The sequence below is a fragment of the Colossoma macropomum genome, unplaced genomic scaffold (genome assembly GCF_904425465.1).
Source record: "Colossoma macropomum unplaced genomic scaffold, Colossoma_macropomum, whole genome shotgun sequence".
NCBI lineage: Eukaryota > Metazoa > Chordata > Actinopteri > Characiformes > Serrasalmidae > Colossoma > Colossoma macropomum.
Window position 1 is genome coordinate 13,099,116 of NW_023494794.1, and position 24,656 is coordinate 13,123,771.

Sequence of the window (24,656 nt, forward strand, 5' to 3'; positions counted from 1 at the left end):
GGCACAGAATTTAAGGTGGAACTTCAATTAAAATAGCATTAAAACTGATATTACGGTGGAACTGCTATTAACAATCACTAAATTTAAGGTGGAACAGAATTTAAGGTGGAATTATCATTACATGGCCTTAAATTTAAGGTGGAACTTCAATTAACATAGCACTAAATTTAAGATGGCACAGAATTTAAGGTGGAACTTCAATTAACATAGCACTAAATTTAAGGTGGCACAGAATTTAAGGTGGAACTCCAGTTAACATTGCAATAAAAGTAAGGTGCCACAGCAATTAACATAGCATTAAATTTAAGGTGGAACCGCTATTAACATAACACAAAATTTAACGTGGAACAAAATTTAAGGTGGAACTTCAATTAACACAGCATTAAATTTAAGGTGGAACTTCAATTAACATAGCACTAAATTTACTTAATTTAAAATTAAGGTGGCACAGAATTTAACACACAGCACACACTCAACACACCCCACACCACACACACTCAATACACCCCACACCACGCACAATAAACACACCTCACACCTCACACTACACACAATAAACACACAACACACACTCAACACATCCCACACATAAACACACAACACACCCCACACCACACACAATAAACACACCTCACACTACACACAATAAACACACCTCACACTACACACAATAAACAAACACAATAAACACACCCCACACCACACACATAAAAACACAACACACACTCAACCCACCCCAAACAATAAACCCACAACAGACTCAACACACTCCACACCACACACAATAAGCACACCACACAAACTAATCACACCCCACACAATAAACACACCTAACACTACACACAATAAACAAACACAATAAACACACCCCACACCACACATACACACAACACACACTCAACACACCCCACACCACACACAATAAACCCACAACAGACTCAACACACCCCACACCACACACAATAAACACACAATAAGCACACCACACACACTAAACACACCCCACACCACACACAATAAGCACACAACACACACAATACGTGCCACAACACACACAATACACACACAACACACCACACACAATAATCACACCACACACAATAAACACAGAACATACACTCAACACACCCCACACCACACACAATAAACACACAACACACACTAAACACCCCACACCACACATTCAACAAACCCACACATACACTCAACACACCCATACACACACACAGTTAACACACCACACACACTTCACACAATGAACACACAGCACATACTCAACACACAGAACAAACCACACACACTCAACACACTCACACCATACACACTCAATACACCCCACACAACACACAATAAACACAGCACACACTCAACATACCCTTCACCGCACACCCTCAACACACCCAACACCACACACAATAAACACACCACACACAATAAACACATCACACACAATTAACACATCACACACAATTAACACACCACACACAATTAACACACCACACACTCCACACTACTAACACACAGCACATACTCGACATACCCCACACCACACACACTTAACACAATCAACAGACAGAACTTCTTTTAAGGTGGCACTACAATTAACATAGAACTAAATTTAAGGTGCCATAGACTTTAAGGTGGAACATTATTTAAGGTAGAACTAAAATTAAGATGGCGCAGAATTTAAAGTGGAACTTCAATTAACATAGCACTAAAATAAAGGTGGCACTGAATTTCAGGGGGGAACTGCAATTAAGATAGCACTAAATTTAAGGTGGAACTCCATTTTATGGTAGCACTTAAATTAAGGTGGCACAGAATTTAAGGTGGAACTTCAATTAACATTGCAATAAAATTAAGGTGGCCCAGAATTTAAGGTGGAACTTCTTTAAGGTGGCACTGCAATTAACATAGCACTAAATTTAACTAGGCACAGAATTTAACACACAACACACACTCAACACACCCCACACCACACACACTCAACACACCCCACACCACGCACAATAAACACACCTCACACTACACACAATAAACACACAACACACACTCAACACATCCCACACATAAACACACAACATACACACAACACACCCCACACCACACACAATAAACACACAATAAGCACACCACACACACTAAACACACCCCACACCACACACAATAAGCACACAACACACACAATACGTGCCACAACACACACAATACACACACAACACACCACACACAATAATCACACCACACACAATAAACACAGAACATACACTCAACACACCCCATACCACACACAATAAACACACAACACACACTAAACACCCCACACCACACATTCAACAAACCCACACATACACTCAACACACCTATACACACACACAGTTAACACACCACACACACTTCACACAATGAACACACAGCACATACTCATCACACAGAACAAACCACACACACTCAACACACTCACGCCATACACACTCAATACACCCCACACAACACACAATAAACACAGCACACACTCAACATACCCTTCACCGCACACCCTCAACACACCCAACACCACACACAATAAACACACCACACACAATTAACACACCACACACAATTAACACACCACACACTCCACACTATTAACACACAGCACATACTCAACATACCCCACACCACACACACTTAACACAATCAACAGACAGAACTTCTTTTAAGGTGGCACTACAATTAACATAGAACTAAATTTAAGGTGCCATAGACTTTAAGGTGGAACATTATTTAAGGTAGAACAAAAATTAAGATGGCGCAGAATTTAAAGTGGAACTTCAATTAACATAGCACTAAAATAAAGGTGGCACTGAATTTCAGGGGGGAACTGCAATTAAGATAGCACTAAATTTAAGGTGGAACTCCATTTTATGGTAGCACTTAAATTAAGGTGGCACAGAATTTAAGGTGGAACTTCAATTAACATTGCAATAAAATTAAGGTGGCCCAGAATTTAAGGTGGAACTTCTTTAAGGCGGCACTGCAATTAACATAGCACTAAATTTAACGTGGCACAGAATTTAAGGTGAAACTTCATTCATGGTAGCACCTAGCAACGAAATACCATCCACGACAGATACTGCAGCTTCTGCTTAATAAAATTTTGGCAACATTTTAACAACTATCAACAGTCTTCAACCATTTTAACGTTTTAACGTAATTAACTGGCTTTTTCAAGCCAACTTAAAATTCGATCACGAACTTTCCCTTTCTAGTTAAGTTGGCTTGAAAAAGCCAACTTACTGTTCTTCGTAATCTTCTTCTTCTTCTTATTATTAAGTTGGCTTGAAAAAGCCAACTTACTGTTCTTCGTAATCTTCTTATTAAGTTGGCTTGAAAAAGCCAACTTACTGTTCTTCGTAATCTTCTTCTTCTTATTATTATTATTATTATTATTAAGTTGGCTTGAAAAAGCCAACTTACTGTTCTTCATAATCTTCTTATTATTATTATTAAGTTGGCTTGAAAAAGCCAACTTACTGTTCTTCGTAATCTTCTTCTTATTATTATTATTATTATTCTACGCTCAAAATATAAAATGCTACTCCTCCTACAGTTTTCGAGCTAGAACCACGAAACTTGGCAGGATCGTAGGACCCATACCCGCGGGGTGTGCTTGTGCTTTTCTAAGCGATCCGACATACGGTTTTCCCAAAATTAACGTTCAAAGTCGATATTTTTTCCCATAGGGAATGAATGGCCGGAATGTTGGCAGCATGCCACACATGATGTCACAATGGCCACCTCTCTCACACACACATCCAAACTGACGCACGGAACCTAATGTCTCACCCACTCCCAGCCTAATGCTCAGCAGTGCCAGCACACATAATGATTTGTTAAGGTGGAACTGCTTTTAAGGTGGAATTACACTTAGGTAGCACTGAATTTTAAGGTGGAACTTCTTTTAAGGTAGCACTGAGTTTACACTGACACTGAAATTAAGGTGGAACTGCATTTAAGTTAGCAATGAATTAAAGGTGAAACTTCAATTAACATTGGACTAACTTTAAGGAGGCACAGAATTTAAGGTGGAACTCTCTTTAAGGTAAAACTAAAATTAAGGTGGCACAAAATTTAAGGTGGGACTTCAGTAAACATTGCATTGAATTTAAAGTGGCACAGAATTTAAGGTGGAACTAAAATTAGGGTGGAACAGAATTTAAGGTGGAACTCTTCAAGGTAGTGCTAAAATTAAGGTGGCACAGTATTTAAGGTGGGACTTCAGTTAACATAGTACTAAATTTAAGGTGGCACAAATTCAAGGTGGAACTTCTTTTAAGGCGACATAGAATTTAAGGTGGAACTCTCTTTAAGGCAGCAGAATTTAAGGTGGAACTGCAATTACCATAGCACTAAATTTAAGGTGGCACAGAATTAAAGGCGGAACTGGAATTAAAATAGTACCAAATTTAAGGTGGCACAGAATTTAAGGTGGAACTGGAATTAACATAGTACCAAATTTAAGCTGGCACAGAATTTAAGGTGGATCTTCTTTTAAGGTGGCACAGAATTTACGGTGGAACTTCAATTAACAGAGCACTACATTTAAGGTGGAACAGGAATTAAGGTGGAGTTTAAATTAACATAGCACTAAATTTAAGATGGCACAGAATTTAAGGAGGAACTTCAATTAAAATAGCATTAATCTTAAGGTTGAACTTCTGTTAAGGTAGCACCGAGTTTACACTGACACTGAAATTAAGGTGGAATTTCAATTACCATAGTATTAAATTTAAGGTGGAACTGCTATTACCATAACACTCCATTTAAGGTGGACCAGAATTTCAGGTGGAACTTCAATTAACATATCATTAAATTTAAGGTGGAACTGCTATTAATAGTCACTATATTTAAGTTGGAACAGAAATTAAGGTGGAATTATCATTCCATAGCATTACATTTAAGGTGGAACTGCTGTTAACATATCACTAAATTTCAGTTGCAACAGAACTCAAGGTGGAATTATCATTACCTCGCATTAAACTTAAGGTGGCACTTCAATCAACATAGCTCGAAATTTAAGGTGGCACCAAATTTAAGGTTGAGAAGAATTTAAGGTGGCACTCCATTTAAGGTAGCACGAAAATTAATTTGGCACACAATTTAAGGTGGAACTGAAATTAACATAGCACTAAATTTAAGGCATTACAGAATTTAAGGAGGAACTGATTTTAACGTAGCACTAAATTTAAGCTGGCACAGACTTTAAGGTGGAACTTCATTCACGCTATTCACATCTAGCAACGAATTAGAATCCACCACAGATACTGCAGCTTCTGCTTAGCAACATTTTACCAATATTTTAACAACTTTCAACAGTCTTCAACCATTTTAACGTTTTAACTTAATTAACTGGCTTTTTCAATTAACACAGCACTAAATTTAAGGTGGCACAGAATTAAAGGTGGAACTGGAATTAGCATAGTACCAAATTTAAGCTGGCACAGAATTTAAGGTGGAACTGGCATTAACATAGCACAAAATTTAAGCTGGCACAGAATTTAAGGTGGAACTTCTTTTAAGGTAGCATATAATTTAAGTTGGAACTGTCTTCAAGGTAGCACTGAAATTAAGGTGGCACAGAATTTACGGTGGAACTTCAATTAACATAGCACTAAATTTAAGGTGGAACTCTTCTTAAGGTGGCACAGAATTTAAGGTGGAACTGCAATTACCATAGCACTAAATTTAAGGCTGCACAGAGTATAAGGTGGAACTCTCTTTAAGGTAGCACTAAAATTAAGGTGGCAGAGAAATTAAGGATTGAAAGTTTTTTAAGTTGGCACTGAATTTAAGGTGGAGCTTAGTTTAACGTAGCACTAAATTTAAGGTTGAACTTGATTCACGGTAGCACCTTGCAACGAATTACGATCCCAGACAGATACTTCAGTTTCTGCTTAGCAACATTTTGGCAACATTTTAACAATTATCAACAGTTTTCAAACATTTTAACGTTTTAACGTAATTAACTGGCTTTTTCAAGCCAACTTAAAGTTCATTCACGAACTTTCCCTTTCTAGTTAAGTTGGCTTGAAAAAGCCAACTTACTGTTCTTCGTAATCTTATTATTATTATTATTCTACGCTCAAAATATAAAATGTTTCTCGTCCCACAGTTTTCGAGCTAGAACCACGAAACTTGGCAGGATCGTAGGACCCATACCCGATTAGGTTGCTTGTGCTTTTCTAAGCGATCCGACATACGGTTTTCCCAAAATTAACGTTCAAAGTCGATATTTTTTCCCATAGGGAATGAATGGGCGGAATGTTGGCAGCATGCCACACATGATGTCACAATGGCCCGTTAACTCACACACCCATCCAAACTCACGCACGGAACCTAATGTCTCACCCACTCCCAGCCTAATGCTCAGCAGTGTCAGCACACATAATGATTTGTTAAGGTGGAACTGCTTTTAAGGTGGAATTACACTTAGGTAGCACTGAATTTTAAGGTGGAACTTCTTATAAGGTAGCACTGAGTTTACACTGACACTGAAATTAAGGTGGAACTGCATTTAAGTTAGCAACGAATTAAAGGCTGAACTTCAATTAACATTGGACTAACTTCACGGAGGCACAGAATTTAATGTGGAAATTTAAGGTGGAACTCTTTAAAGTAGCACTAAAATTAAGATGGCACAGAATTTAAGGTGGAACTTCTTTCAAGGTGGCACTGCAATTAACATAGCACTAAATTTGGGGTGCCACAGAACTTAAGGTGGAACTGTCTTTAAGGTAAAACTAAAATTAAGGTGGCACAAAATTTAAGGTGGGACTGCAGTTAACATTGCATTAATTTTAAGTTGGCACAGAAATTAAGGTGGAACTTAAATTAACCTAGCACTAAAATTAAGGTGGAACAGAATTTAAGGTGGAACTTCTTTTACGGCGGCACATAATTTCAGTTGGAACTCATTTTAAGGTAGCACAAAAATTGGCAAAGAATTTAAGGTGGAACTTCAAATAACATAGCACTAAATGAAACGTGGTCCAGAATTTATGGTGGAACTTCAAATAACATTTTTAAGGTGGTACAAAATTTAAACTGGAAATTCATTCACAGTAGCAACTGGCAATGAATTGCTATCCTCCACGGATACTGCAGCTTCTGCTTAGGAACATTTTGGCAGTATTTTAACAGCTATCAACTGTCTTCAACCATTTTAACTTTAACGATTTTAACCATTTTTAACTTCTTTTAAGGTAGCACTGAGTTTACACTGAAACTGAAATTAAGGTGGAACTGCTTTTAAATTAGCACTGAATTTAAGGTGGAACTTCAATTCACATAGCACTAAAATTAAAGTGGCACAGAATTTAAGGTGGAACTTGGTTTAAGGTGGCAATGCAATTAACATAGCATTAAATTTAAGGTGGCACATAATTTAAGGTGGAACTTCAATTCACATAGCACTAACTTTAAGGAGGCACAGAATTTAAGGTGGAACTTCAATTCACATAGCACTAACTTTAAGGAGGCACAGAATTTAAGGTGGAACTGCACTTAATACAGCACTAAAATTAAGGTGGCACGAAATTTAAGGTGAAACTTCATTCACAGTAGAACTTAGCAAAAAATTTCCATCCACCACGGATTCTGCAGATTCTGCTTAACATTTAGCAACATTTTAACAGCCATCAACAGCCTTCAACCATTTTAACCATTTTAACTTCTTTTAAGGTAGCACTGAGTTTACACTGAAACTGAAATTAAGGTGGAACTGCTTTTAAGTTAGCACTGAATTTAAGGTGGAACTTCAATTCACATAGCACTAACTTTAAGGAGGCACAGAATTTAAGGTGGAACTTCAATTCACATAGCACTAACTTTAAGGAGGCACAGAATTTAAGGTGGAACTGCACTTAATACAGCACTAAAATTAAGGTGGCACAAAATTTAAGGTGAAACTTCATTCACAGTAGAACTTAGCAAAAAATTTCCATCCACCACGGATTCTGCAGATTCTGCTTAACATTTAGCAACATTTTAACAGCCATCAACAGCCTTCAACCATTTTAACTTCTTTTAAGGTAGCACTGAGTTTACACTGAAACTGAAATTAAGGTGGAACTGCTTTTAAGTTAGCACTGAATTTAAGGTGGAACTTCAATTCACATAGCACTAACTTTAAGGAGGCACAGAATTTAAGGTGGAACTTCAATTCACATAGCACTAACTTTAAGGAGGCACAGAATTTAAGGTGGAACTGCACTTAATACAGCACTAAAATTAAGGTGGCACGAAATTTAAGGTGAAACTTCATTCACAGTAGAACTTAGCAAAAAATTTCCATCCACCACGGATACTGCAGATTCTGCTTAACATTTAGCAACATTTTAACAGCTATCAACAGCCTTCAACCATTTTAACTTTGACCATTTTAACCATTTTAACTTCTTTTAAGGTAGCACTGAGTTTACACTGAAACTGAAATTAAGGTGGAACTGCTTTTAAGTTAGCACTGAATTTAAGGTGGAACTTCAATTAACATAGTACTAAATTTGAGGTGGCACAGAATTTATGGTGGAACTGCAATTAACATAGCACAAAATTTAAGGTGGCACTAAATTTAAGGTGGAACGTCATTCATGGTAGCAACTAGCAACGAATTACCATCCACGACAGATACTGCAGCTTCTGCTTAATAAAATTTTGGCAACATTTTAACAGCTATCAACAGTCTTCAACCATTTTAACATTTTAACGTAATTAACTGGCTTTTTCAAGCCAACTTAAAGTTCGTTCATGAACTTTCCCTTTCTAGTTATTATTAAGTTGGCTTGAAAAAGCCAACTTACTGTTCTTCGTAATCTTATTATTATTCTACGCTCAAAATATAAAATGTTTCTCGTCCCGCAGTTTTCGAGCTAGAACCACAAAACTTTGCAGGATCGTAGGACCCATACCCGATTAGGTTGCTTGTGCTTTTCTAAGCAATCCGACATACGGTTTTCCCAAAATTAACGTTCAAAGTCGACATTTTTTCCCATAGGGAATGAATGGGCGGAATGTTGGCAGCATGCCACACATGATGTCACAATGGCCCGTTAACTCACACACACATCCAAACTCACGCACGGAACCTAATGTCTCACCCACTCCCAGCCTAATGCTCAGCAGTGTCAGCACACATAATGATTTGTTAAGGTGGAACTGCTTTTAAGGTGGAATTGCACTTAGGTAGCACTGAATTTTAAGGTGGAACTTCTTTTAAGGTAGCACTGAGTTTACACGGACACTGAAATTAAGGTGGAACTTCACTGAGTCGCTACACGGACACTGAAATTAAGGTGGAACTGCTTTTAAGTTAGCATTGAATTTAAGGTGGAACTTCAATTCACATAGCACTAACTTTAAGGAGGCACAGAATTTAAGGTGGAACTTCGATTAACATAGTACTAAATTTTAGGCGGCACAGAATTTAAGGTGGAACTGCAATTAACATAGCACTAAAATTAAGGTGGCACAAAATTTAAGGTGAAACTTCATTCACAGTAGAACTTAGCAAAAAATTTCCATCCACCACGGATACTGCAGATTCTGCTTAACATTCAGCAACATTTTAACAGCTATCAACAGCCTTCAACCATTTTAACTTTGACCATTTTAACCATTTTAACTTCTTTTAAGGTAGCACTGAGTTTACACTGAAACTGAAATTAAGGTGGAACTGCTTTTGAATTAGCACTGAATTTAAGGTGGAACTGCAATTAACATAGTACAAAATTTAAGGTGGCACAAAATTTAAGGTGGAACTTCATTCATGGTAGCAACTAGCAACGAATTACCATCCACGACAGATACTGCAGCTTCTGCTTAATAAAATTTTGGCAACATTTTAACAGCTATCAACAGTCTTCAACCATTTTAACATTTTAACGTAATTAACTGGCTTTTTCAAGCCAACTTAAAGTTCGTTCATGAACTTTCCCTTTCTAGTTATTATTATTATTATTCTACACTCAAAAAACTAAATGCTACTCCTCCTACAGTTTTCGAGCTAGAACCACGAAACTTGGCAGGATCGTAGGACCCATACCCGCGGAGTGTGCTTGTGCTTTTCTAAGCGATCCGACATACGGTTTTCCCAAAATTAACGTTCAAAGTCGATATTTTTTCCCATAGGGAATGAATGGCCGGAATGTTGGCAGCATGCCACACATGATGTCACAATGGCCCATTAACTCACACACACATCCAAACTGACGCACGGAGCCTAATGTCTCACCCACTCCCAGCCTAATGCTCAGCAGTGTCAGCACACATAATGATTTGTTAAGGTGGAACTGCTTTTAAGGTGGAATTGCCTGCACTGAATTTTAAGGTGGAACTTCTTTTAAGGTAGCACTGAGTTTACACTGACACTGAAATTAAGGTGGAACTGCATTTAAGTTAGCAATGAATTAAAGGTGGAACTTCAATTAACATTGGACTAACTTTAAGGAGGCACAGAATTTAAGGTGGACATTTAAGGTGGAACTCTTTAAAGTAGCACTAAAATTAAGATGGCACAGAATTTAAGGTGGAACTTGGTTTAAGGTGGTAATGCAATTAACATAGCATTAAATTTGAGGTGGCACATAATTTAAGGTGGAACTCTTTAAGGTAGTGCTAAAATTAAGTTGGCACAAAATTTAAGGTGGAACTTCATTCACAGTAGCAACTAGCAAAGAATTAAAATCCACCAGGGATACTGCAGCTTCTGCTTAGTAACATTGTGGCAGTATTTTAACAGCTATCAACAGCTTTCAATCATTTTAAATTTGACCATTTTGACCATTTTAACCATTTTAACTTCTTTTAAGGTAGCACTGAGTTTACACTGAAACTGAAACTAAGGTGGAACTGCTTTTAAGTTAGCACTGAATTTAAGGTGGAACTTCAATTCACATAGCACTAAATTTAAGGAGGCACAGAATTTAAGGTGGAACTTCGATTAACATAGTACTAAATTTTAGGCAGCACAGAATTTAAGGTGGAACTTCAATTCACATAGCACTAACTTTAAGGAGGCACAGAATTTAAGGTGGAACTGCACTTAATATAGCACTAAAATTAAGGTGGCACAAAATTTAAGGTGAAACTTCATTCACAGTAGAACTTAGCAAAAAATTTCCATCCACCACGGATTCTGCAGATTCTGCTTAACATTTAGCAACATTTTAACAGCTATCAACAGCCTTCAACCATTTTAACTTTGACCATTTTAACCATTTTAACTTCTTTTAAGGTAGCACTGAGTTTACACTGACACTGAAATTAAGGTGGAACTGCTTTTAAGTTAGCACTGAATTTAAGGTGGAACTTCAATTCACATAGCACTAACTATAAGTTAGCACAGAATTAAAGGTGGAACTTCAATTAACATAGTACTAAATTTGAGGTGGCACAGAATTTAAGGTGGAACTGCAATTAACATAGCACAAAATTTAAGGTGGCACAAAATTTAAGGTGGAACTTCATTCATGGTAGCAACTAGCAACTAAATTTAAGATGGCACAGAATTTAAGGTGGAATTTCAATTAACATAGAATTAAATTAAAGGTGGAACCGCTATTAACATAGCACTAATTTTATGATGGCACAGAATTTAAGGTGGAACTTCAATTACCATAGCACTAAATTTAAGATGGCACAGAATATAAGGTCAACACACCCCACACCACACACAATAAACAAACACACTCAACACACCACACACATAAACACACAACACACACTCAACACACCCCACACAATAAACACACAATAAGCATACCACACACACTAAACACACCCCACATTACACACAATAAACACACAACACACCAAACACAATAAACACAGAACACACACTAAACACCCCACACCACACATTCAACAAACCCACACATACACTCAACACACCCATACACACACACACACAATTAACACACCACACACACTTCACACAATGAACACACAGCACATACTCAACACACCCAACAAACCACACACACTCAATACACCCCACACCACACACAATAAACACACCACACACTCAACATACCCTTCACCATACACACTCAACACCACACACAATAAACACACCACACAAAATAAACACACCACACACACACTTAACACACCACACACTCAACACATCCACACACACACAATTAACACACCACACACTCCACAATATTAACACAGCACATACTCAACATACACCACACTACAGACAGTCAACACAATCAACAGACAGAACTTCTTTTAAGGTGGCACTAGAATTAACATAGAACTAAATTTAAGGTGGCATAGACTTTAAGGTGGAACTTTATTTACGGTAGAACAAAAATTAAGATGGCACAGAATTTAAAGTGGAACTTCAATTAACATAGCACTAAAATAAAGGAGGCACAGAATTTAAGGTGGAACGTCAGTCAAGGTGGCACTGCAATTTAAATAGCAATAAATTTAAGGTGGCACAGATTTTGAGGTGGAACTCTCTTTAATGGAGAACTAAAATAAAGGTGGGACAGAATTTAAGGCGGAACTCCATTTAAGGTAGCACTAAAATTAACATGGCACAGAATTTAAGGTGGAATTTCATTCACGGTAGCACCTAGCAACAAATGAATTTTTTAAGGTGGAACTAAAATTAAGGTGGCACTGCAATTAACATAGCACTAAATTTAAGGAATTACAGAATTTAAGGTGGAACTTCAAATAACATAGCACTAAATTTAACGTGGCACAGACTGTAAGGTTGAACTTCATTCATGGTAGCACCTAGCAATGAATTACCATCCACGACAGATACTGCAGCTTCTGCTTAATAAAATTTTGGCAACATTTTAACAACTATCAGCAGTCTTCAACCGTTTTAACATTTTAACGTAATTAACTGGCTTTTTCAAGCCAACTTAAAGTTCGTTCACGAACTTTCCCTTTCTAATTATTATTATTATTCTATACTCAAAAAACTAAATGCTACTCCTCCTACAGTTTTCGAGCTAGAGCCACGAAACTTTGCAGGATCGTAGATCCTATACCCGCGGGGTGTGCTTGTGCTTTTCTAAGTGATCAGACGTACGGTTCAATTAACGTTCAAAGTCGATATTTTTTCCCATAGGGAATGAATGGGCGGAATGTTGGCAGCATGCCACACATGATGTCACAATGGCCACCTCTCTCACACACACATCCAAACTCACGCACAGAGCCCAATGTCTCCTATGCTTACAGCCTAATGCTCAGCAGTATTAGCACACATAATGAGATTTTTAAGGTGGAACTGCTTTTAAGGTAGCACTGAATTTACACTGACACTGAAATTAAGGCGGAACTGCATTTAAATTAGCAATGAATTAAAGGTGGAACTTCAATTAACATTGGACTAGCTTTAAGGAGGCACAGAATTTAAGGTGGAACTTCAATTACCATAGCACTAAATTTAAGACGGCACAAACTTTAAGGTGGAATTTCAATTAGCATAGCATTAACTTTAAGGTGGAACCGGTATTAACTTAATACTAAATTTAAGATGGCACAGAATTTAAGGTGGAACCTCAATTAACATAGCATTAAATTTAAGGTGAAACCGCAATTACCATAGCAATTGCCATACCATAGCAATAACACTCAATTTAAGGTGGAACAATAGTTAAGGTGGAACTTCAATTAACATTGCAATAAAAGTAAGGTGCCACAGCAATTAACACAGCATTAAATTTAAGGAGGAACCGCTATTAACATAGCACTAAATTTAAGATGGCACAGAATATAGGGTGGAATTTCAATTAACATAGTATTAAATTTAAGGTGGAACCGCTATTAACATAGCACTAAATTCAAGATGGCACAGAATTTAAGGTGGAACTTCAATTACCATAGCACTAAATTTAAGGTGGCATAGAACTTAAGAGTAGAATTTGAATTAACATAGCATTAAATTTAAGGTGGAACTTCAATTAACATGGCACTAAATTTAAGGAGGCACAGAATTTAAGGTGGAACGTCAGTCAAGGTGGCACTGCAATTTAAATAGCAATACATTTAAGGTGGCACAGATTTTGAGGTGGAACTCTCTTTAATGGAGAACTAAAATAAAGGTGGCACAGAATTTAAGGTGGAACTCTGTTTAAGGTAGTACTAAAATTAACATGGCACAGAATTTAAGGTAAAGGTTGTCTTTGACTGCTAATTTTTGGAAAATTAGCATTCAAAGACAATATTTTTTCCCATAGGGAATGAATGGGCGGAATGTTGGCAACATGCCACACATGATGTCACAATGGCCACCTCTCTCACACACACATACAAACTCACGCACGGAGCCCAATGTCTCCCATGCTCACAGCCTAATGCTCAGCAGTATCACCACAGATAATGATTTTTTAAGGTGGAACTGCTTTTAAGGTGGAATTGCACTTAGGTAGCACTGAATTTTAAGGTGGAACTTCTTTTAAGGTATCACTGAGTTTACACTGACACTAAATTTATGATGGCACAGAATTTAAGGTGGAAATTCAATTAACATAGCATTAAATTTAAGGTGGAACTGCTATTAACATATCACTAAATTTAAGTTGGAACTTCCATTAACGTGGCACTAAATTTATGATGGCACAGAATTTAAGGTGGAACTTCAATTAACATAGCATTAAATTTAAGGTGGAACTGCTCTTAACATATCAATAAATTTAAGGTGGAACAGAATTTAAGGTGGAACTTCAATAAACAGCACTAAAATTATGGTGGCATAGAATTTAAAGTGGAACTTCAATTAACATAGCATTAAATTTAAGGTGGAACTGCTATTAACATATCACTAAATTTAAGGTGGAACAGAATTTAAGGTGGAACTTCAATAAACAGCACTAAAATTAAGGTGGCACAGAATTTAACACACACTCAACACATCCCACACCACACACAATAAACACACCCCACACATAAACACACAACACACACTCAATACACCCCACACCACACACAATAAACACACCTCACACTACACACAATAAACACACCTCACACTACACACAATAAACACACAACACACCCCACACCACACACTCGCAACACACCTCACACTACACACAATAAACACACTTCACACTACACACAATAAACACACCTCACTACACACAATAAACACACAACACACCCCACACCACACACACACTCAACACACCACACACTCTCAACACACCCCACACCACACACAATAAATCCACAACACAGACTCAACACACCTCACACCACACAAAATATACACACAATACACCCCACACCACACAGTAAACACACAATAAACACACCACACACACACTCAACACACCCCCACCACACACAATAAACACACAACACACACTCAACACACCCCACACCACACACAATAAACACAGCACACACACCCACACCACACACAAAGACACAATACACAACACCACACACAGTAAACACACAACACACATAAATACAAAACACACACTCCACACCACACACAATAAACACAACCCCCACCATAAACAAATCAGACACAAAAACACAACCATACACCTCACACAATAAACACAACAAAAACTCAACGCCCCACACCACATACTCTCAACACACACCACACACACTTAACACACCACACACAATACAAAAAAACACACTCAACATACAAAACACCACACACTTAAAACACCCCACACCACCCACTCAACCAAGCTCACAGCACACACACGCAAAATACCACACACTCAACACTCCCCACACCACACTCTGAAAACACCTTCATACAGACACTCAACACACCCCCACACACACAATTAACACACAGCACATACTCAACATACCCGACACCACACACACTTAACACACTCAACAAACCACATTCAACACTCCCTATACCACACACTCGACAAACCCACACACACACTCAATACACCCACACACACACACACACACACACACACACACACACACACTCAACACACCACACACACACTCCACACAATTAACACACCACAGACTCTCCACACAATTAACACACAGCACATACTCAACATACATGACACCACACACACTCAATACACCCAACAAACCACACACACTCAACACTTGCCACAGCACACACTCAACAGACCCACACACACACACAATTAAACAACATTTTGGCAACATTTTAACAACTATCAACAGTCTTCATCCATTTTAACGTTTTAACGTAACTAACTTTTTCAAGCCAACTTAAAGTTCGTTCACGAACTTTCCCTTTCTAGTTGAGTTTGTTGTCAAAGCTTTGAGGATTCATTTCTATTAACATGTTAGCAAGCAAGCATTAATCTTAACCTAGTTTACACTGCACTAGCTTGACCTCCTATAATCTACAGCTTAAACATAAGATGCAGAACTACAAAAACCCTTTTAGCCTTTTCAGTACATTTAAAAACCCATTCGTGAAACAGGAGGATTGTTTTGTCTTGTTAGCTGCGCCGGTTGTGTAGGCTCTGGTTATTTAATGGCTATGCTAGCCTGAAACGCCAGAATGTAACTGCTGCTACATTTAAGGCAAAACAGGAAAATCTGAACAAGAAGCTGGTAGAAAAGAACCCAACTACAGCTTCATCAAGAGTTGAAAAGGAACGAGGATGTTGCTCTATTTCTGCCTGACAGGTGGATAAAATTGACTTATTTGTGGGTTTTAAAGAATCAGTAAGTAGGTCAGTATTGTTCTGTCCCGTTTGCTAATGTTAGTGGTTAGCTTTGTGGTTGGCTAACCCACAACCTAGCTAACATTAATTAATTTAGCAATGATAACCACACCCCTAACCCCAACCCAAATAAGAAGCCAATTTTTCATGAAATTCAGCCGCCAATACTTTATCAAAGTACTTTGCCCAACTCTGTAAATAGACCAGCATAACACTTCCGCTGTAAGTCAGCACTGATATGAAATCAAAGGCTTGGTAGCAGACATGTTGTGATGCTTGTGATACTTTTAACAAATCCCAAATAGTAAGAAAATTCAGCTGTCATCCAAGAGGCAGATGAGGACGCATGTATAAAGTACACAATTTGTCATAGTCAAATTAAGCAGAGCATTTCTAAAAGCCTAAACAGATGAACTAAGACTTCTAGAACTAGAACTGTGAAACTTACCCTAAGCCACCCCCAAATATATAGCAAAGGACTGTGGTGTGTGGGTAGGTGATGGATTAAGTCATAGTTTCTGAATGAGTCCAGTGCCTGTGGTCTGACCTGGAGCGCGATCGTGAACGGCTGTGTCTCTTCTCTTTGGATCGCGAGTGTCTCTTGTGTAAACTCTGCGAGTCGCTCGTTCTTTGCCGTGACCTCTGCGACGTCTTTCCTCTAAAATCAAATCAGACAAAATGTTTCGGGAGAGTTTAGTGTCAAAGTAGTGAACTGACTTAGCACAGCACTTTCCATTTCCAGACCAGAGGTCTCAGTGTGCTGCACATTGTATTTTTCTTGAAGTTGCACAAAGCCCCTGGAAGGCGTGGGAAATTTCTCAATTCAGTGGACTTACTTGGTATTAAAAATCAACAATGATCAAAAATCATCAATAATTAGTTGTCAATGGTAGTCAGGTTATACTTCTCCACAAGGGTGAGCTAATAGCATTCAAGGCACTTTTGTGTGCATGACAAAGGGAGGAAACCAACCAGCAAGATGACAATGACACAGATCCCAATTTCTTCACACAATAATGCAGCAAGTTCCCTTTCAGTAATTATATTTCTCCCTTGGGAGCACTTCACTGAGTAAAATAAGAATATAGGCCATATCAGGATTAATATAATTCCTAAAGAGTTAAACAAAAATCATAAGCAAAATAAAAATAAATAAATAAATAAAAGATGTACATACAGAAATAGAAATAGAAAAAACAGGACTGCAAAAATTGGTGAAAACAAGAGTGAAACCATTCACAATTCACATTGCTGCATGGGATATGTAGCCTTTTGTTCATTTTTCAAAACTTTTTTGCTCTAATTTCATTTTTATAATGTCATGATTTCTCAGGAACAGGAAACTCGCACTGGATTAAACACACAAATCCTGTCTGTGATCACTTAAATTACAGCACCTCCACATGTAATGCTCTTTCAGCTTAACTGTTACGAGAATTAAAATAAGTGGAATTTGGCCTACCTGTGTCTAGATCGGGAGCATTTCCGTCGCAAGCAGGAACGGGAACGTGAGTGAGAATGTGAGCGAGATCTGGACCGGGACCTTCTGGAGCGCTTGGATCTACTGGATGAGCGTTTCTTGCTCTCTGCTATGCACGTGTCCAACGACAAATATGCCATTCAGCAAAAAAGCATGTTAACATACATTGAATGACCATCACTTTGCATTCATAGTAGCATTGTCAAGTCTGTGATTGAGGTACGGTTTGGTGTGACTGCACCTGGTTCGATGGCTGCTGCAATGGTGGACTGAGCCTCTCTCACTCTCTTCATCACATCTTCCAGCTCTTTAGCTGCAGCCTGTGGTGTCAGCTCTGGAGGCTTCACTATGGCATTGTTGGAATGGTTGATCCTAAAAGCATACATGACAAGAATTGATGCAGAAGATTGAGTGTTAAACTTGTAATAAGTACAATAAAACTGTATATAAATTTTGCAATAAATTTAGTCAAATGAGACGATCTATGACTCCTATTATAAGGAGAATCAAAATATAACAAACATATAAGCACACAAGCCTCTAAAAGAATTTACACCAAAGAAACCCATAACGTTTCACTACCAACCAAAAATCCTTTGCTAATCTTAATCAAAAATAATCAAACATGCTTATCCAATATCCTCTATGGATACTGGATAACATTTGATTAAATTCATATTTAATCAAATAAATTTGTTTTTTTCTGAAAACATGCTCTTCTGTGCATCGGTTTGTATCAGTCTGAAACTAAATTTTGTTCATGAAGCCAAACTCTATTATAATGATAGTTTTATCACCCGGTCCAAATGCTTTTGCAACTGCTCTGGGGTGCTAGCTAACATGCTTTCCACTGCATTTTTTTGCAAGAAACAATGACAGCATTATGGCTTGCGAGCTGGCTGTCCAGAGCCAGGTCAGGGCTCTGTGCAGGCCAAACTCATTAAACCATGTCTTTATGGACCTCACATTGTGCACAGGGGCAAAGTCACGCTGGATCAGGAAAACTGTTGCCACAAACTGTTGCCACAAAGTTGGAAGCACATAATTGTCTAAAACGCCTTTGCATACTTTGCATAGTGGGATGTCTGTCTATGCAGACTGTGCTTGATTTTACCCACCTATTAGCAATGAATGTGGCTGAAGTATCTGAACTCAATAATTAAGATGGGTGTCAACATACTTTATCTTAAGCTTTGCTTATTAATACAGAATATTCAAATATTCAAGATAATATTCAACAGAATATTAAAAAATTAAAACATGCGATAGTGGCAGCCTTCACTTCCTGACAGCACAAATTTCTGAGACAGCACAAATGAGGCAGAGATCCAGTGACTTACTTTAAGGGTCTGTCTCCAAACATGACTCCATTGAAGGCGAGCGCTCTTGCCACAGACTCTTGGTTGGCAAACTCTACAAATGCAAAGCGGGTGGGTTGTGTCTCATCTCCCGCCATTCGCACAAACTTCACTTCACCAACCTGCTTAAAAAACTCCAGCAGCTGCTCTGCTGTGGTGGTCTATGGAGGCAGAAAGGGAAAGGCACTTAGAGTGCTGGCTAGATATTCACAGCAAGACATGCAGGCTCATTTCTGTGACCTGCAGTTTGTAGAGGTAAACAAAAAAGCACTATGTGAAAAAACTACAGACTTATAGGAGGAAGGTTTTTAGGTTTTCCTGAAATATTGCTTTGTCACTTTCATGTTGCTTTTTCACTTGTGATTTAAGTATAAATAAATAAATAAAAAAGGGTGGTGGGGGGGTTTGAGACCAACAAAGTGTAAACTTCACTAAATAAAGTTCTCTTTGGGAGGCATTAGTTGCAGATGAAGTAATAAAATGCATTATATTACAATGATCATATTACAATATTTAGTATATCACAAATCTTTAAAAACTAGTAAAATCATATGGTGGCTCAAGTATCATGATAATATTATGGGGCCTGTTTTAGAGAAATCAATGAGGAAATCTGGCTGTTGAACATTTAAAGTCATCCAATTATACAAATGAAGAGTTTCGACTGGATACCTGAGAATTAAGATTGCCGACATATACAGTCCTCCGGATCTCATCAATTTTGGAGGGGTCCACGTTGCCCATGATGGGAGGCTGGGAGGGGATTACGCTTAGTGCTGCCACTGAGGAGTCCAGACCAGCTGACATCGTCCCCCGGCCAGCCAGTGGCAGACCAAGCTGAAAGCACACATAGCAAACAAGGTTAAGTAGGCACAACGAGGATGGCAACTGAAGGAGCCAATACTGATATAAAATCCCTACGTCCTACATCATCTCTCGTGGCATTCATTCCAATGCTGATTTACTCATACTCGACCTCATAAAAATTCACCGATACTAACATTCTGATACCAGCTGATACCATGTGATACACACAAATACAGTCACCATTTCCCCAACACAGGTGGACACATATAGGCCAGCTTCACAGAGGCGAAAAAGTCAACATTTGATAACAAAATTCATATATGCCAAGTTTATGCTGTTTGACTGAATAGAACAGTGAGTTATAAACATTAATATGGTGATATCTTTGTAAAATAGGCTATAGAGAGCCTACCTTGTACATCACCACCTGGTTTTAGGTGCAGTGCAGTGTTAGCAGCGCTGTGGAGTTTCTCAGTGTGCTTGCTTAGTACTCAACGTGCAGTGTGTTATTTTGAATGAAACAGCTTTGTTTGAAATTGTTCATACAGTGTTGTCTGTAAGGGCTGTGTTTCATGTAGCACGTAGCTCCTCCTGACGCATTATCCTTGTGAGATTCCTGCTGTCACTTTACTTACAGCTGTACAGAAGAGCTTTTCTGACAAAGCCCACTCTTCTCCACTGCAGCGCTACTTGATCCAAAGTAGCTAATGTAACACAGCTAGCTAATGTACTTCATATCAAATCAGTTAGATTTTAATGATTTAACTATTAAGGCACACTGTACTCATTTACACTAACAACTACTTAATTCTAAGTAGGTTACTCAGTAGGGTATCAGACTCTATATTAAAACATATGTACTCATACTCGATCTGGAAAAATGTCATCGATGCATCCCTAGTCTGTTTATAACATTTGTGTGGTTTATGAACCAAAGACAGTCATAATTCATTTTGACCATTTTCCAACCTTTTTTTTTTATCCCTTACAAGTAAACAGGCTGTGTTTGTGGCTGTGCCTTTAAGACTGACATATGTCAATGATCTCTGTTCTGACTGGCTGCCCTGTCTTGTGCCTCAGTCAATAATCAGTCTGGGCTGAAATGCACACTAAAATTTCAATGGGTGGAGCTAAACTGCTATAGGCTGTTTTTTTTTAACGTACTACAAATTTTCCAGTACAATCACAATGTGTATTTTATTCATTTTTGTTCATGTCATGGTAGCTCTAATGTATACAGTTGCGTACAGTGTTAGCGCTTTCTTATCCTAACCCCATGTTTATTATTAGTAAGATTATACTAATTACTTAGCAATGATTTTGCTAAAAAAGAGCAGGCATTTACTCACATTCTGAAGTGGGGCAGGGCTTGGGATGGGCAGCAGTCCCCCACCTGGCATCAAGCTGGCGACCGGGGTGGCAGGTGCCAGAAGGGACAGAGCCTTGGCTTCCTCAGGGATCTTTCCTGTGGGGCAAGAGTGCTGGCATTAGAGTGAGTCATGGAGAGCTACACAACTTTCTCCCTTCTAACTGCATACAAGAGAGAGAGAAAAGGTCCATCATACACCTTAGATCTCTAACCAATCATATCTGAGTCCATACATCCTGTCACTAGTCCAATTAACTAATATAGTTGTTAACCTTTTTCACTTTACTATCTTCATACTAGCAGCACAAAACTGTAAACATGAAGATGTTTTTTATTCACAAAACAAAACCAAAGAAAAAATTTTCCGTCTCCTCTCTTTCTTTCTTTCTTTTAAGATCAACAGAAATGTAGAGAATACACTTTGTGGTATGGGTCACCTGTACTGGAAACATAATGGTCATGAACCATACGATATCAAGCATGGGCGCTTTTCTCCCTGGGGCGATCGTGTCGCAGTGTTGGAAAGGGTGTGCAACACAAGACAACCGTTCATGTTGGCTGCATCACTAATAGCACACAGAACATCAGATACAGAAGAAAAGAACATTTTAAGTGTCTTTCCAAAATCCCTTCCCCCCAAAAAAGTGCCTGCCAAAGAAACCTGCTAAATGAAACACAAGTTTCATTTTTTTAACCCTATAGGTTACTCAGACAGTCTCAGTAAAACAGATATTTTATGCATGCGTAATGCATTAAGTGATAATGATCTTCAAAAATTAAGTACTGGTGTTTGAGTGGCTCGAAGGAAATAACGTGGGTGAAGAAAAAATAAGCTTACATGGATCTGAGCATTAGTAAGTTCCAGGCCAGAACAAAAAGGGAATTCCATCGAATTTTCTTCTGCATTATTAAATTGTTAGGACATAAGTACAGTCATTCAGAGTGGTTTGATGACAAATGCTCCATTCTAGAGAAACTTAAGAGTCAGAATTGTCCACAGCAGTGGTTACAGAAACCAGAGGTCAGAGTTTAACAGCTCTATAAGCTACCTCACAGAAAGTCATAACAAAAAATACCTACAAATATGCAGACTTTGGTCTAAAAAGCATTTAAAAACACATTTAGAGCAGAGGAGTACATGCAGGGTGTTTAAGACAAAATAATACCTATGTCATTTTCATCTCATTCATTTCATTTCATCTCATATCTCAATTTCTATCATCACCACTATAAAGAAAATGAGTTGGTAAGTTTTGCTACAATCAACCATTTCACATCAGACCACTCTGAATGAGTTTGTTTACATCTCAACCATTGAATTATGTAGAAATAAATACAAATCTGTGGTACCCCCTTAACTAAATGACCAATATTAATACATATGATACTATCACCACTATAACATCTTCAGTCCTGGTCATGAGACTGGAATCACAAGGCCTACAATAGTTTAACGCACGTGTGTGTGTATATATATATATATATATATACACACACACACACACACACACACACACACACACACACACACACACGTGTTAAACTATTGTAGGCCTTGTGATTCCAGTCTCATGACCAGGACTGAAGAAGTTATATATATATATATAATATATATATATATATATATATATATATATATATATATGTACACACACACACACACACACTTTGTGTCTCTGAAGATGTATTTCTGGGTATTGTAAAGGCCCCTTCAGTCAAAGTGAAACCGTGACCATTTCAATGCAGAAGCACAAGAAAGAGAGAGAGAAAAAGTGAGAAAGAGAGAGAGCGAGAGAGAGAGAGAGAGAGGGGTAAACGCCAGTCACAGCTGCCTGTATACCGTTCAAATCTCCCTCCATTACTGGACACCAACCTGGACAGCACTGAGAGATACGCAAAAAGAGTGCAACTAGATTAGGAAAGGGAGGAAGGGAAGGGATTGGGGACAGAAAATAAAAAAAAAAAAAAAAAACAAAATGAAGAAAACAACACAATGAATATGCAACAGGCTTTTCTAAGTGGCAAACAACGGACAATGTCAGAAAAAACAAACAAATAAACAATCAAACAAACAAAAAAAAAAAACGAAAAAAATAAAAAAAAAGAGACAAGGTGTCCATCTTGGAAGGTTCAGCGGCTACGATCCTGGTCACAATCCCCCCTTGAAGGCAGCGTGGGCCCCAGCGGGTTTAGTGGCTTGGAAAACAAAGCCTTGAGTCAGGCTAGTGTAGTACTGTAACGCCTGGGCCACTCTAGTCATCTGATATGCACACATAATCAACACAGAAAAAACATACAGAAACCAAATTAATCAACGCAGTAAGCCATCCAGTAGCACCAAGTCACGAGGACAAGCAGTGTTTTGAAGGACAGAACAGCAGCTTTTCATAAAAAAATGGATATTTTATTTTGTTTAAGAGGCAAAAAGAACATAAAAAAGAGAAAGGACATGGAAGGTTAGGCACATACTGTACTGTAACTCTGAAATTACCCTCTTTCTAAAACAGATCTTTCCATGGCTGCAGTATTAACACAATACAAGCATACTGATATTCTGCAATTGTGCCAACAAGCAAGCTAGCTCCTGGTACTGCAACCACAAAGGGATTTATACAACTACAATAAAATGAGACTTACTTCTGTATGTGTTCAGTATGCTCTCCTATTAGCAGTATGTTTCAACAAATCCTGATTAGCTCTTTACCATACACTACTGGGTAGAACTGGTTCTTACTGAAACAGTGAAAAGTTTACTAGTAAGCAAAGCTCAGCTACACATAACCACTTTAAGAAAGCATAACAGCGAGAAAGTAGTGACCTTTTCATTTTTTTTAATAGTTTTATACCATTTAACTGCACACTACCAACGTAAGTCTATATTTAACAACACAAGCTTCCTCTTACTACACCCACTAGCTCAGCATGTAACAATG

General features: G+C 38.1%; 1 protein-coding gene across 5 annotated transcripts in view; it reads right to left on the reverse strand.

Annotated features, from left to right (window-relative positions):
• The window catches only part of srek1 (splicing regulatory glutamine/lysine-rich protein 1), a 37,955-nt gene that overhangs the window by 10,217 nt on the left and 3,082 nt on the right, over positions 1-24,656 (reverse strand). For 3 of the 5 annotated variants that reach the window (XR_005007740.1, XM_036580246.1, XM_036580248.1), the window contains exons 3-8: positions 21,704-21,819; positions 20,220-20,384; positions 19,530-19,708; positions 18,431-18,561; positions 18,172-18,298; positions 17,257-17,367 (exon numbers count right to left, since the gene is read on the reverse strand). Coding sequence is in view for 4 of the 5 variants with exons in the window: in XM_036580246.1 (XP_036436139.1) it covers positions 17,257-17,367; positions 18,172-18,298; positions 18,431-18,561; positions 19,530-19,708; positions 20,220-20,384; positions 21,704-21,819 (829 nt within the window). In the remaining variant the exon portion in view is untranslated. Of the gene's footprint in view, positions 1-17,256; positions 17,368-18,171; positions 18,299-18,430; positions 18,562-19,529; positions 19,709-20,219; positions 20,385-21,703; positions 21,820-22,160; positions 23,223-24,656 lie in introns of those variants that run through there. The other 2 variants (XM_036580249.1, XM_036580247.1) reach the window with 2 other exon arrangements.